Genomic DNA, 13384 nt, shown 5'->3' on the forward strand with positions numbered 1-13384 from the left:
AGTGCGGGCTTTAATCGCTTTATTTGTGGATAATAGAGAGATGAATCAATCCTCCGGCTAGCTTGTGGCAAAGCACAAAGCATTGTTCCAAGAGATGTCAATTGGGGCTTTACTATCGTCTGACCAGCTTCACCCATCTGGGACAACGATAATTTCATGCGACCCTAAGAAACGCTACTACCACAGTATATTGAATCGTCAATGCTTTTGTAAGCTCCTCAGTTGGCATAGTCTCTTACTAGATGTCTTCCGAAATAGTATGTCGATTATACCATTTTTCACCTATTGAGCAATCCCTCGCATTTATGTGCTTTTGTACTTACTTTTGGCAACGATTATTCCGATTTGTTCTCCCCTCTTCTTGGCCGATAAATCTATGATAAGTCTGCCATATATTCAGATAACGTTACAGACAACCTTAAGTTTCCTCGCACTTTCGATCCATTTTAGGTTAGGTGGACTTATTAGGCGTCTCATTGCATGCATTCCGCGGAAACTTTCTGCGCTTTAATGTAAAAAGTAAAATCAAACAATGGCAATAAAGTATTGAGTGACAGTATTTAGTTTTACATTGTGCTTGAGTTACTTCATTAGATAAGACAATACAATCGTCGCCATTAATAGGTGTGACTAAACAGTCTTATTCTGAGCAATATTGCAGAGGCGTCACAAGTCATAATTATCGTTTTTGTGGTTTTCGCGACTTATCTTGACAGTGGATTTATTTTATTTATTTATTTTATTTTAATTACTTGCACATGAAACTCAAGTAAAACAAATTAACAGTCGAATTCAATCGACTCTTAGAAGTAAATCTTATACTAATTAATATTAAAAACTAGTATAAACTATGTAAGGAGATATAAAAAAAAAGTAAAAATAATAATGTTTATTAAATAATGGTTCATATCGTATAAATAAATAAGTAAACAAGAAGATCAAAAGCAGGAAACACTAGCACAGAGGCCCACCCACAACCAGTACAGCAGCAGATTGCCAGTGAATCCCTAAGCCATCGCAAACATGCAAACAGATACAGTAAACAACACCAATTAATTTTCGAATCATAAGGAGATGTTAAGATGAAAATTTGGTTTAAATATGACATAGGCAAGTCGCGCGCGTATTAAGCAAAATTGTTTGGATAGACGTTAAAGAATTCGTTATTGAGACTAAGTGATAGACATCATCTAGATTTATGCAAACAACTCTAAACGGATTAAACAGCTCATAATTATATTTACATTGACTCGGCAGTAATGAACATGAAGTGCCTGGAAACGCGGTTAGGTTAAAATTTATCTCACGAAGCAATGTGGATGAATCGATAGTATCATTAATTAACTTAATTAAGAACGAGGCACCAAGAATACATCTATGTTTGTCAAGTGACGATAAGGATAACAGAAGCAACTGATTTTCATAAGGAGGCAAAGCGATAAGCGAGTGCCAACCCAAATTTCAAAGGGCAAACAGCAAGAATGGGTTTTGAACTTCATTGAATTGTGTGGAGGGAGACTCTACAACCGAGGCATACTAAGATATTGGTCTAACTAAACACATGCATAGATTTTGCAAAATCAGAATCCTTCAGCTTCAGATACGAAACATCAGATTCAATAGAAAGTTTCAAAAACCACGTCACTCTCTCTCTTGTGTATGTGTGACTAGTGACTAGTGACTAGTGACTAGTGACTAGTAACGGTTGTAAGTCCTATGAAATTGCATTGTGTTTCATCACCTTTGGAATAACTGCATCATGCTGAGAATGCATGTTAAAGTAAATTCTTCATATGTGTGTATGTGTCACTAAAGTAAAATCGCGGCAATGACAAGACATAGTCTTTTCAAAATTCCTCGCTTAACTATAACAACAAAAATAAATAAAAATTTGCCAACTTCGGTGGTTTTTCAACGGATAAGTTGTCGATTAAAAGGACTTCTTTTATCTTCACTTCTCTTTTCACAAGTCATCAGGACTTGTATAATTGAATTTTTTTGTGAACATACACTTTTGAATTTTCTTGCTTTGTATATTTTTCATTACAATTTCCTTTAATCTTAGGATTGACTTGAATGCACTATTTTCGTTTCTCTCTCCTTTTGTTTTTGGCAAACGATGAATTGCTGTTCGTTTTGTTAGCGCTGCTTTGTTTCTCTAAGGGCTTCATGAAATCCGCTTCTTGATCTAATGAAGTAACTCTCGTATGTGTTCGGCGGAAAAAAAAGGTTTTTTTCCATTGCAGACTTAATTTTAAGACTCAAATGAAATTGTTTTAGCTGACTTACAGTTGACATCATCATTCAGAAGCTATCTGTACGAAATGAGCAGATATATAAAGAGAGAGAGAGAGATAGAGGGAGAGGGAGAGCCCTAGTAGGAGACTAGTGATTATTTTGATAATATAATCTACAGAATTGTGCTGCTTTCTCTCTTTTATGTAAATGTGTCCATTGGCTGCGACTCATTAAAGAATACTTGAAATAATTCAAGACAACACTTCGAATATATTTATTTCAGCTTTTATTAAAAAATTATTCTCTTTCTTTTCCACTATGTTCTGAACTAATTGCGGACAAGCATTGCTCTAAAATATACTCTATGCCATCTCGCTTAAAGCAGTTCTTCGTTTATTTTCTTGAAAAAATGCCAAAAATTATATCGTGACAGTGTACTTTCGACAGGGGCCTGAACCGCACGTTGCTTCAAATTTAATAAAACTAATTCTCTTTTCATCGCTTTTATTGAGGCTCAACCACTTTTGCCATAAAGTACCAAAAAAAATATACGCTTACTTTATAAGAACTCGCATAAGGGCCGGGGTATAACCAATAGACCTTTACGGCCCAAATATTGGACGGTTAACTTTAATGTCACTGTTACCGAACAATTTTCATTAACATGTATGTATATATATATAAATATTTGATTTTTTTGGCACACATTTCGTAGGAGCGGTTGCCTGAATCGTGAGTGTGTCGAATGATGGTTCCACCCGTTTTCAATTTTTTATACATATCCTATTCACCATAATACTATTATTTCTAGTGAAGTGAGTTGCAATTTTTTTCCAATTGATACGTTTTTTGCAGACATATTAAGAAACTAGTCCGAATCAGTCTACTCATAACAGCTTTCATCTGTGACTCAAAACACGTCAAAGTAATCAATTTCATAAAAAATATCCCAAAGATACATGGACAATATCTTAAATATTTCCGGGTGTTACATACATCCGCACAAACCTGCATCACTAGTCGTGTAGAGAAGGACGTATTGATTAGATTATTATTTTCGATTTTGATTTGATGAATATACCGTTAAACATGAGCAAGTTTTGATGATTTATATGATTCTCTTTCTTTCAAAAGTAACTTATCCTACTTTCCCAATAAATGGTTCATAATCTTGTATTGTAAGTCAACGTTCATGGAATTGTGTACAATGTAGTTATATTTTTATCGTTTCAAGCATTTTCATCAGTGCGTAAGTATGTGCATCACACAATTTAAAATTTTTATTTACATGGAATTTGCGTTGTTGTTGCAACCCGCAGAGTTTATTGCGCTAGTAATGCGGTTGCCCAAGTTGTTTCTTTTCTCCTTTTTCTTAATTCTTTGTACATATTAAACTCTCCGCTGTAATGCACATAACTGGGACATTCCTTTGTAGTAAATTACGCTTCCTAAGAGAATAGAGAGCTTAATCTAATATTTATGGATGTATGAAAAAGTATTTCTTAATTTAATTAAATAAAGATTTACTTAGTTTTTTGTAACAATTTTTAAAATTTTAGTGTGACATCTATTTAATTACACATATATATTTTCAAATAGTTGTTTTTATGTAGTCAATTATCTTGGATTATGGCTAACATCTCAGCCAAAGCAAATAATAAAATTATTTGTCATTCCATTGCTCAATCGGATGACTTTATTTATGTGACGGCTTACGAAAGGCAAAAGCGGCAACACGAAACCAGAAGTTTTTGCAAATGAAGCCCACTTGTTAATAAATTTGGAAATCGCTTCAACACTCTACAGCTCCAGTTTTATTAATATCCTAAAAAGCGATCATAAAAGCAGCAGCCACTTCCATTGACCGTGGAATTCTTTTATTGCAGAAGCGAGGCGTATATCTACGCCACCACCTTATCGAGTCGAGACAATTACGACTGTAGAAATAAGTCAATAAGCACAATATTCATTCTCCTATTCAAAGTCTTTCCAGTAGCAAGATTGATTTTTCTTCTGCTGTAACGCCACAATAATCAAAATAATTGCAAATAATGCTTTTGTAAACTTTGTATATAAAAAGATAGTTTTTCTTCGAAAGGCTGCTACTTTCAAACTTGACTAGTCTTGGTTCTCAATTGAAGCTTGTACTTCAGTTTTTACTATAATCGTTCTCGTCATATATGACAGACAGATAGTTTGCTTGATTACAAATTCAAGGCATGTTACACACACGTAGCATTGGACACAGCGATTTTTTTTATGCAAAGTAGGCAATGTTACCCTGTAAGCACGATAATAATCAGGAAGGATTATAGCTAACGGAATTCATATATGCGAGTTATAGTACTGTGAGCGAAAAATCAGATTAACTGTTCACCTAAACTGCTATGAAGTTATGAATTATTTTTTGTGTGCGTTGGTTGTATTACCTTTGACATCTTCGTAGAGTTTCATGTCGATTTATCGAATTGCACCCGAGTTACATCTGCTAATGTAAATATAGAAAAGCGAGATTTTCGATTTTTATTATGCCTGTGGGTAAATGATTGGGAAGAGCGTGGTCATGAAGCGCATCTGGCCAAAGTCTTTGAATATGACTCGAAACAAATCATAACAAGTCAAACTGCGCCAAAGCCACTTGAAAAGCAAAATCTTGTTGACAACTTTTTTCATTAGTCGCGGTGTTGTGCTTGGTGATTAATAAGGAATATTATTAGAGTCATTTGAAATAAGTGAAGGCAATGCCGTTGATTTGAAAGAAGAAAGAAGGACTTTGCATTATGTAAACAAAACCAATTTATGTTTTACTCGCCATAATATACCAATTTTGGCCGGCTTTGGTAAAGGTGGATCAAATTCACTTAGAGTTTTAGTATTTAATTGCTCTTTTTAGGATGAGAACAATTATGACCATTGAGGATTGCAGTAAGACATATGTGAGTTTTGTACTGAATCTAACAAAGGATTTGCCTGCGATTTTACTGAATTTTGCGTAAAAGATATATCCCGCAAATGTTTCATATCAAATTTAACAACTTGCTCTGACGGCTGCATGTTTTAGGATAGCTGAAAGCCAATTCTTGTTGACGATAGTGCTTATGGCCGCAAGAAAGTACCAGTAAAACTCGTTTGTTAGCTATGTAGTACCTCTTTCAAGTCGCTTTTATAGTCAGTGATTGAATCTGCAATGCAAACACCTACCCTTATGGTGCCAATGGCGTCGTCAATACAAACTATTACCTCTTATTATCCCTAATCGGTAGGCTGTAATGATGATCCACGCCAGTAGATCCGATCCATCCTTTATGACTGATATGGAATCAAAGCGTAGATCACTGAAGATATCATCGCCTTGTTGCTTGCTGGGGGTCTTTGTAGTCAACGTATCACCCGTTCATATGGGGACGCAATACTCTTCTATTCGGCTTCTTCTATCATTTTTCTTTGTTATTTTTGTCAATATTTTTAGATAGATTAGTCCCTGCCATTTACTTATTTTTTTGCAATCAATGTATGATTTGAATTCTGAATACGCTCCACTAAACTTTTTATGGAACAACAAAACAATTATTAGAAAAAATAATGCATTCCTCTGTAAAAAGACGCTTTGCGTTTTCCTCGCTAAGAAATCAAGGAATGTATAAGTTAAGGCTTGCAGAAAGAAGCTTGAAGAGAAAAATCAAACTATTTTCCGGAACGATTTCTTATTTAATCAAATCGCAGACTGTCGACAATAAAACCATTTACGTCAATGCTGATGATAGTTAGTTATTAGTTTCTTCGTTATTCGTTTGCTTAAAAGACGAAGTAGGGGATATTAGATTTTCATTCACTGCCGACAGATAAGTCCGTTATGTGCAGCTTACTCATCATTGATTCTATTATTTATATACATAACGAGAATTTATTAAACTTTTCTTTATTTATTTTTATATCGTATTACTTATGTATTTACTCATGCATTTCGTTTCATTCATTTTCGTTTTTTGCTTTTAAAATAATGAAAATATTTCAGCTTTTCATTTAAGTATATTTGCGCAATTGCTTTTTGAAAGTTTTTTATATTCATTCATCACAAATGCTTAATCATCACCATACTCGACACTTATTTAGGAGACATTCCCTGACATATGAGATTTATAAAAAAAAAAAACACATGAAAAGTTTTTTGTTGCCAATGATTTTATTATTAAGTACATTTCTAAGTACACATAGCACACAATCAATAAATTTTTTTCAATCTTTATATCCACCTCCATAGGAAGAGGGTATACTCATTTTATTTTTTACCATAATGTATGTAGTAACACCCAAAAGGAAGCTTCAGAGATCCTTTAAGGTAGATATAATCCTCATCAGTGTGAAATTCGGAGTTTATTTAGCAATGTCTGTGCGTCTGTGTTGTTTGTTATTGGCACAAAACAAAGTGGTCGCAAAAACAAAAATATTGACTTCAAACTTTTTACAAACATTGGAAGTTTCTGCACGCTGGTTGGTATTAACAATAGGCCAAATTGGTCAAAGCGGAAGCCCGCGGTGGAGCACGAACTGAACGCAACTCCGTTGTTTTAAACAAATATTTTCGGATTTTTGCTGGTTACTCGGAAATTATTAACATTAGAAGGGTGATATTTTTCACATTTACGTTACGAAGCACTCTACTCTTTACGTCGCAAACAATCGGCCATGCCCACACACAGTTACAATTATTTAAATTTTATTTTTTTCACTTTTTCGAGGTTTTTGCTTATTTACTATAACGCGAACAAGACAGAATGTTTAAAACTATTCTGTACACTCCTCAAATATTATCTGACTAAAAACGGGTTAATTTTAAGATGACTATCATAGACACCTCGATTACTTCTTTCTTAATAATACCAGCGATATGGATATCAAATAAAAACACTTGAAGAGTAGAATGCGAGAAGCATAGTGGTGGGTATGCGAGATTCGGTCCTCGCCGAACATAACGTTCTTACTTGTTTCTTGTGAAAATATATTTTTTGTTTATTTAAGGAATATTTGTAATAAGTTTTAGTGGAAAATAAGTGAATACTTCTTGACTTTTGGCTACAAATGAAAATCTTCGCCATCATAATACAATAAGCAGCTTGTAACGAAGCGTTTATTTGTCACTTCCCCGCAACTGGCGCCGCACTCGATTTCACCATTGTCATCCCTCTTAACCGGGCATGTATCAACTTTTGCGACTAAATTCGCGTCGTTGTCAGTAATCGTGATGTCGTTATGTATGCTTTTCAATTCCGTCGCTTGATCATTAGCTTTATCAATATGTGCATTATCCTGATCACATTTGAATGTAATATATTTAATTAATGCATATATTAAGCAGTATACGGCCCATAGTAAAGCAGCAAACAGTAGAGACCATAAAATATTACTTGAGAATAGTTGAGGATGCAAAACGAACCAAATCATCGGAAAGAGTATAAACCAATAAATAGAAAAAATGATAATTTGTAGTAATTGGCAACGGGATGAGAAACGCGTCATAATGTTTACTTTCCCGCTATGCTTAATAATTGCGAATTAAATGCAAACTAATTCGTTCAGGAATACCAAAATAGTCCAAACCCTTAGTTTCATAAACTTTCCGTATAACAGAATAATACAGAAATATTTCTTTTGTGGTTGATAAAATTGATGATAAGAGCATGCTTAGAGCATAGTTTGCATTGTGGAATAAAAAATTTAATTTCATTATTTTTTAAGATTTCTCGAGATACGTTTCTTTTCATGATTTCAATTCAATTCGATTTATCGGATGAATTCCTTTTGCAAAAAAAATAAATAAATAAATTTTTTGGCAAATTATTCACGTACAAGTTATCAAAAAAGATTTCTTTATATTTTTATTCTTCAGTTGCTGTAGCAAAATAAATATTTTATAAGAAACGAATTTAAATAAACTAGGGGAGAATACATTTTTGAATTTCAACCATTACCTGGTTTGTGGTCGCATATAACTCAAGGGAAACAATTGTCGATCTTCTGCAAATTGTGAAAAGGAGCGGGCGACGATAATTGCCTTCGCCTTTGAATGAATCTTCAATTCGTAAGAACTAATTCACTTCAAGACGCAAAACATAAATCAAGAACTATTTCTTAGGCGGTACTTTGCCCGGCGGAACTTCAAAAGGTCCTCACAAAGCAGCCAGGCATTCGGAAGCGAATTTTATATATATTAGCGCGTGCTGGAAAGACGTATCGGATGGGATTACACGCGTGGGTTGCACATTGAACGTAAGAATATTACTTTCGTTTATAGTCCTCCGTTCAGTACGCGCTTAAAACACATAAACGTATCAAAAGAGATGACTGATTGGTTTAGCTATTATAGTTCCAAGTTATCCCATCCTTCACCCTATTGAAGGGTAATTATAGAGGCGTCCGCGACGTGTCCGTTGTGTACATGGCCCACTGCGTACAAGGAAATTGTAGATATCACACAGCGGAGAGAAAGAGAACAAAAACAACAAATAATCTTTGGAATTTTAGAGATCAATAAGCCGTGGGGAAAGATGATTAACATAAATTTTCGACTTAATTTCTACAAAAAATTCATATTACCCATATTAAACAGGATGTATACATAGTTCCAGTTTAGCTCGTCAAACTCTTTTGTTTTCAATATTTCGATAAGTGACGCTCTATCGAAACGCAGTCTAACCGGTATTAATTATAAACGAAGAAGTCATGACTGCTTTTCTCTGAACAACTAACTAACTAGCAAGCAATTTCATGCAAAATTCATCATTGGCTACACATTGCTACCCTTTTTCCGGTACATAATGGTTTCCGTGCCGAAGGACCAATCGATTGTTAAGGCTATGTATCTAAGTATCCATCGTTTGAATGTCGCTTTAAGAATCCAAGCCTTAGACCAATAATTCATCGACTGAAGCCGATTAATAAATCGAAAGCAGGAACAGCGGTGGCGGTGCTGCTGATATTTTCAATTTGGTAAAGTCTTGTAGAGAAAACGACGCCACCTTTTAGCATAACCGTAGAGAGAATGATCCAATTTCTTCGGAATATCCATCTGATCGACCTCAAGGGTAAAGCTAGGTACAAGTTTACTGGATTTGAGTGTCTTTTACAAAAGTTTTTCTATTTTTAATACCAACGGGCTTTGTACGGGGGAGAAAACAGGCGACCTTTGCAACGAACTACAGTAATGAAGAGGAAATTACCATGAGCTTCCTATCCTTGAGCGAACTCACACATGAGCTATTCCAAACGTGCCATAGGTCGGTCACAATTCGAGAGCAGTTGATTTTTCGCCTTTGTATAAATCTTTGAAAGTATATTCTAACTGAGTCATATCTGGCTTATTATTAAGTCGGTTCAATATCTGTCAGATAACAGTGGGCTATGTGAACTGCAAACTGGGAACGATTTTTAGCCCTTACAATGTTAATATCCCTTTGACAGGAAACTCAACGAAACATCACTATGACAAAAACATATATACATTATTGCACAGCCAAGTGCTTAAGAAGAACTCTTACGCGCTTGCCGAGACTTTGGTTCTCTCTGACCGTCCCCATATTACGCGCGTAGGAGACATCCCATGAGTCATTCGTCATATAATATATATAAATTATTTGATATATATATATATATACATATATTTGTCATATCTTTTTCTCATATTTAGGTATATATTGTGATGTATGTGCGCATTATCGATTTAAAATTTGATTTAAAAATTACTATATACTTAATCTCGGATACTCAGTATAAAAATTACTTTTATCTATTGTCACCGTTCCCTTCACTTGGACGGATAATGGAACTATGGAAGAGAAATGAATGGATTCAGCATTTGTGCTAGCTTTGTAGGGAACAAATATATTTTTATAATGTATATTATGTGTGTATAGCAACAAAAGCGCATTCACGTAATTTTTAATGTCAAAGTTTGTTTGCTTGGAAACCCTTTTCGTTTTGTGTGAAGGTGACTTCAAATATTCTGATAATGTTCGCTATATGTGTGTTTTGTGTGAATGTTTCGCTTAATGTCAAGGCGTTCTTTTTTTTTTTCTTTTTTTTTTTTTTCTTTGTTTTTCCTTTTGTTTTTTGTGTGCGCATTTGCAGATTATATATTGAAGTAATCCGTATTATTTTTATATCCATTACCGAATTTTCGTATATTAATTTTGTTTTCTGTTTTATACACCAACATGCGATACGATGATCGGAGTCCGTTGGAACTGGGAAGCGGAAATATATTTCAATGAAGACCTGGTGTGTGACACATATGTCTCATTTTATCTTTGTAGAAGTGAAGTATAAGCAGTCGTCCCCACCGATGTAGGAACCGAGAGTTTTTCAAAAAAAATCTTTTTCAAGATTTGGTTGCAAAAATTGAGGCAATTCCTTTAAGAATTCAAGTGGTGCGCTTGTTGGTCGAATAAGTCCTCTAACCCTTTTTCGTTTGCTTCTTAAGTCCACGTTTAGGGCCCCAGCAAAAATCTGAAGTGATGGCGTTTACGTTATTTCAAATGAGACTGAGCTTAATAATAAGACGTTCGAGTTTCTAGAAATGCCACCGGCCTCAATGAGTTCACATTACGAATTGTGCTAAACCTAATCACTGACTCTATTTATTACCCAGCTACCTGCTTGTTGATTTCTTCCCGTTTGGCGTGCTCGCTCTCAACGTTTTCTGACTTGCAGCATGTCATCGTTCAAGTGCGCGCACTTCGGCTTCCTAACCACCCCTATTAGAGTAGTTCGTTTGGCGGGTCCTATTCGAAGACAATAAGCGTTGGTAATTTTGGCAACCCCCCCAACCTTGCCACCTAGTTAACCTTATATTCTGGATCATAATGTAAATCTAAAACGAATGATGGTTTCGGAGTCTCACAGCACTTTTGTAAGCTGGGGACGTGTTCTTTGAGTTGGCCTTGCAAGACGAGCCAATAGGTTCCTTTCCAAGATCGAACGAGACAAGGCAAATTTTCGAAGGATTCAATGCATAATGTGTTCTATTGAAGAAGCTTGTAAAACCGACCTGCCGGAAAAAATAAAAAAAATAGATAAATTTAATGAATTTTAATTTATTCTTTAAAAATACTGCTCAAGTATTTAGTGGTTTTTCTAAGTAGCGAACATTAGCAGGCAAATCGTTCATTAAATTCCACTTCGTTTTTCTTTCACATAAGCATATATTTTTTTATTACCATTTTAATAAACTCATTATTTAAAATGTATGTTATTAAAATAATTTAACATGAATTGGTTTTCATGGCCCACGATTACATCTCCGACGGGTGATTTTCAATCACAATTGCACTGTAAGGTGGCGGTGGAGCTGATGGCCTTAATGCTGCTGTCGAAACTGCTTTCTGCAATTTCTCGGTTTCATCTTCGCTAAGCTTGTGTTCTTGTTCTTTCGTGTTTCTTCTATCTTTTTTCGGTGCTCTTTCGATGCGTGTAAAAGTACTTAAACGCTGAGCTGCCTCGAGCTCAATATCGCCATTTTCTAAAGCTTCTAAGCGCTGTCTTATCGTCACCTCACGTATCTTTCTACGAATCTTTGCCCGCATATAACAATCTTCGAATATCGAGTGAATTATCCAGTAGATGATAATTAATATGAAGAAGAGGGCAGTGCCTCGTATTAGCAGCATCGTTAAGGGGGAAGTGTTCAATATGCGTCTTTTGTAAGCCCAAATGAAAAGCCACGGTGTGAAGCAGAGCCAATAGAAAGCAAATATCACTATTTGCAGGAATTTTTTAATCATTTTTCCTTTTTTTTTTAATTCAACTAAATTAAGGAATACGCTCTCAAGACTGTTTATATGATTGTTTGCAATAAAACTGATTTCCCATTCTGCTAATGTGTGAACAGAAGAACATTCTAAGCAAAAAAAAAAAAAAAAAATGCTATTCTCATAACGCATAGAGAGTACGACGCTGAAGTATTTTTATCTTATTTTGATGATTTATTATACATGGGTTATTCATATAAGATTATTCTGTTTCCTTTTCGTACCTTAAGGATGACGCATAAATAAATGTAGACTTAAGATATGTAAGTAGAGTAGATTTGCTTTAGCTTTGTGTTACTGTAACACAAAAACTATGAAAAGGAAAAACGATGAAGACAAAAGCTACGGTGTCTTCAGTTTGACCAAAGGGCCTATAAGTTCTACATGGATATGAGTATGCTATATGTGAGTGGAATGATGTAGATGCGCTCATCTACTGTTTAAAAGAATATTTCCGCCGGTCGATGGACGTAAACTTTTCCAGAAAATGGAAAGGAGGTCAGCTTGCGTTCATAAACCTACCCCCGCCGTGTTCAGGAAGCGAAAGTCAAATGAATCCTACATGTTCTACGCCAAACATTGGGAAATAAAGAAGACTACGATTTCCATAAGCGAATTTCTTAGTTTTTTTTTCAATACAAATAAATTTTATCGAATTTCTCTAGCTGTACACACATAAGTTTATCGATCTGCATCTAATAACGATAAAGTAATAGCAATCTATGTATCCTATGTCTCGTTCCTCTTTCGCACGTTTTCTTAAATCTATTGAAATATGTTGTTATTAAACTGTAACTAAGTTATGGTTAACTTAGTTTACCATCCGTTAAGACGGGTGTGGCCCCGGAAAGAAGGGATGTGCTTTTAAAGTTAATGATCTCTAACGCGTATGTAGCGTAAGCGATATCTAATATTTATTTGTGTGTATTTTCGCGGACGGATATATCTAATAACAGCCTTCTATGAAATGAATAAAAAAAGTGGAAAAGAAATTGGTTTTTACTTAAAATCTAGCTCAAAACTATTGGTTGTTAAGCAGCATTATTTGCTCGAGGTTTCTTAGAATTTTGAACGAATGACAAAAATCGTTTTATATTTTAACCATAAATGAATGTATGTAAAGTCATTGTTGTTATGGAAGCATTACTTCACTCTTTCGTCAGCTAAGTCTTAAAGATAGCATGTCTCTGGAAGGATTTTGAGGGCGTATTACTTTCCTTTGCACTCAACAATAGAACAACAACAACAGCAGCAGCAGCAGCAATAGTACATCGTTGGCTTTTAGGCATATCTTCAAATTTTCGACATCACTTTCGCAGCGCTATCAGAAGTGGATGCAACAA

General features: G+C 34.9%; 2 protein-coding genes across 15 annotated transcripts in view; one reads left to right on the plus strand and one right to left on the minus strand.

Annotated features, from left to right (window-relative positions):
* The window catches only part of LOC119633762 (sodium/potassium/calcium exchanger Nckx30C), a 96654-nt gene that overhangs the window by 39280 nt on the left and 43990 nt on the right, over positions 1–13384 (plus strand). The gene's annotated exons all lie outside the window — the stretch shown is intronic.
* LOC119633764 lies at positions 7240–8000 on the minus strand. The gene has a single exon (XM_038027497.1). The coding sequence runs from the start codon at positions 7753–7755 to the stop codon at positions 7312–7314; it is 444 nt and encodes a 147-aa protein (XP_037883425.1). The 5' UTR covers positions 7756–8000; the 3' UTR covers positions 7240–7311.

The sequence above is a fragment of the Glossina fuscipes genome, unplaced genomic scaffold (assembly GCF_014805625.2).
Source record: "Glossina fuscipes isolate IAEA_lab_2018 unplaced genomic scaffold, Yale_Gfus_2 2, whole genome shotgun sequence".
Taxonomy (NCBI): domain Eukaryota; kingdom Metazoa; phylum Arthropoda; class Insecta; order Diptera; family Glossinidae; genus Glossina; species Glossina fuscipes.

Bases quoted from the DNA above. Each gene is read 5' to 3' on its own strand.
- LOC119633764 (XM_038027497.1), bottom strand. From the start codon at position 7,755: ATGACGCGTTTCTCATCCCGTTGCCAATTACTACAAATTATCATTTTT.